Raw genomic sequence first — 2,917 nt, forward strand, 5'->3', positions numbered from 1 at the left:
TTAACATACCCTTTTGTGGTTGACTTAAATTTGAGCTTATTCAATCAGAAATCAAACCAAATTTGACTTAATACACTTTACTTTCTATCTAGAATAGATTTACTTCCATGAACAAATACAAACCCTCTTTTTTTGTGAGTTGCCTTAAAAGCTAAAACCATGATGCACAGGTTGGAACCACAGAAACCCCATATGTTTTCTTTCTTTGAGATCAATATAATAATACACCAAGAACGTGGCAAACCTTTAACTTTACCCTCGATTCCTCAATTTCTCCTTCTCTCTCATCCATTCCATGGCTGCCTACAAACACCCAACTCCAATTTTTCACATTAATCTCTCCTCCACCACAATTTTGGGAGAGAGATAGAGAGAGAGAGAGAGAGAGAGAGCTCACTTCGTTTCTTTATATCTTTCACTTTAACTATTGGGAACTCTTGTATTGTTGATTGAAGCTTCGGAAAGAACCCTAAAGTTCTGATCTTTGTGAAATTTGAGGTTCGCTTTTTAATCCTTTTTGTGTAAATGGTCGTTTGATTGTTAATGTGAAGTGGGTTTTGCTTTTTTTTGAGTTTTGGATTAGGGTTCTTGGTGGGGATGAATTTGGTAAAGGTTTTAATGGAAGAGAGGTGGGTCTGTTTTCAAGATCTGTCTGCTTTTCATATACCCTTTTGCTTTTTTTACCTTTTCTTTTCTTTCTTTCTTTCTTTCTTCATGGGTCTGTTCTTATCTTGTCATAGACTTTGATTGCTATATATCAAGATGTTGATATCATCACCTTCACTTTGCGAATCCATTTATCTGTTCTTGATAAATCTCCATTGAAACCCCTCCAAATTTGAGGTAGATATAACTTAAATCTTGATCACAGATTGCGATTTAGGGTTTGCAAATTGTTTCCACTGTGTTTTTCCCCCAATTTTTTTGACCTAATCTTGATTCCCCTCTGTGTTTTCTTGAAATTCTAGCTAGAGTTTCTTGATTTCTTGCAGATCTGTCAATGGTGATATCTTGGTTCTTGCTTTTGTGATCAACCCTTTATTGCTTTGCTCAAGATTATGTGGACTAACTTGATTTTGCGGATTGATGATTTGATATTTATGATTGATTACATCTGTTTCTTCGTTTCTACGCAGTTGTTCTTGAATTGGGGATGTTGCCTGCTGTAACTGATACCAATAGTGGTTTTGCTTTGATTGATATATAGAAAATTTGGAGTTTTTCTTAAATGGATTCGAAATCTAGTAGCAAAATAGTCGGTAGTCAGTCGCCTTCGCCTTTAAACATCTCAAAAACTAGTGATTTAGAGCCTGCAACCCCTACAAAATCGACCGAAAAGAGTGAAATCGAGTCTAAGAAGTCTCAACAGAATCAAGATTCCAAATCTTTAGCTGAAAAGATCGAGAAGAGCTTATCTTTTACACCACCCGCCAACAAAAACGACTTATCTGAAGGTACATTTGATCAAGAAAAGAGCTTTAAAGAAAGCTCGGGATCTGTTAATCTAAGTGATGGAGTTAGCAGCGGTTTGAAAACTAGCAGGAATGCGAAAATTGGCGAAAGAATCGATCTTGTTGAGAGCGGGAAGAGTAGTATGTGTAGGGGAAGCACAAGCACTGATGTAAGTGATGAAAGTAGTTGTAGCAGCTTAAGTAGTAGCATCAGTAAACCCCATAAATCGAACGATTCAAGATGGGAAGCGATCCAAGCCGTTCGATCAAAGGATGGTGTTTTGGGTTTGAGCCATTTCCGGTTGTTGAAGAGGTTGGGTTGCGGTGATATCGGGAGTGTGTATCTCTCCGAGCTTAGTGGTACTAAGTCTTATTTTGCCATGAAAGTCATGGATAAAGTGTCGCTTGAGAGCCGCAAGAAATTGTTACGAGCTCAAACCGAAAGGGAGATTCTGCAATCTTTGGATCACCCGTTTCTTCCAACGTTATACACTCATTTCGAGACCGATAAATTCTCGTGTTTGGTCATGGAGTTTTGCCCGGGAGGTGATTTGCACACGCTTCGCCAAAGGCAACCGGGGAAGCGGTTTTGCGAACAAGCTGTAAAGTATGACCCTCTTATCCCTACTCTAATTTGCTAAATTTATCATCTACATATTATTTTCACAAACAAATAAAACCAAACGAATCTAGTATACCCATCTGAGGTGGTGGGGTCCGGGATGGGTAAGATGTAACCAGACCTTATCTGAGCCCTGAAGAGTAGAGTAGAGTCAGGTCTGCATACATCCTATCCTCTGACCCATCTCCGTATGGGATTTACGGGTTTGGTTTGGTTTGGTTTGGTTTGGTTTGGTTTTTTGGATTTTGACAATCAAGCCACTATGGTTTATTTTGAACGATTTGATCGTCATGGTTAGTCCCGTTAAGTTGGTTAAGATCAATATCGTCTTCATTGAAACAACCGTTTTACTTTTCGAGGTAGAGGTCATGTGTGCGTACATTCTCATATCCCACCTCTGGTTGGGATGTATTGGGCTCGTTTGGTTTGTTTCTCCGAGTTCATTGCTGGTATAGGATGTCTGATAGTTTTTCTAATTGTTAAGACTTCCGCATTGTAGGTTTTACGTTGCGGAGATACTTCTTGCTATGGAATACCTGCACATGCTTGGAATCATCTATCGGGATCTGAAGCCCGAAAATGTTCTTGTGAGGGAAGACGGTCACATAATGCTCTCCGACTTTGATCTTTCCCTTCGGTGCTCCGTGAGCCCGACACTCGTGAAATCATCTCTAGACAACGAACCCTTTCGAAAGAACTCGGCTTATTGTGTTCAGCCCGCTTGTATCGAGCCACCTTCGTGTATCCAACCCTCGTGTGTTGTCCCTACATCCTGTTTCTCCCCCAGACTCTTCATGAGCAAATCCAAGAAAGAATCGAAATCCAAACCGAAGACCAAGCCCGA

At 39.9% G+C, this 2,917-nt stretch overlaps 1 protein-coding gene across 1 annotated transcript in view; it reads left to right on the forward strand.

Moving 5' to 3' along the window:
* The first annotated feature begins 277 nt into the window (after window positions 1–277).
* Window positions 278–2,917, forward strand: part of LOC112514483 (serine/threonine-protein kinase D6PK-like) — a 3,359-nt gene continuing 719 nt past the window's right edge. Inside the window, exons 1-3 of the mRNA XM_025120975.1 lie at window positions 278–498; window positions 1,137–2,058; window positions 2,573–2,917. The exon at window positions 2,573–2,917 is cut by the window's right edge and continues 719 nt beyond it. Of these exons, the coding sequence (XP_024976743.1) occupies window positions 1,229–2,058; window positions 2,573–2,917 (1,175 nt within the window). The 5' untranslated portion in view covers window positions 278–498; window positions 1,137–1,228. The remainder of the gene's footprint in view (window positions 499–1,136; window positions 2,059–2,572) is intronic.

This window comes from Cynara cardunculus (genome assembly GCF_001531365.2).
Source record: "Cynara cardunculus var. scolymus isolate 2C chromosome LG 6, CcrdV1, whole genome shotgun sequence".
NCBI classification, from domain to species: domain Eukaryota; kingdom Viridiplantae; phylum Streptophyta; class Magnoliopsida; order Asterales; family Asteraceae; genus Cynara; species Cynara cardunculus.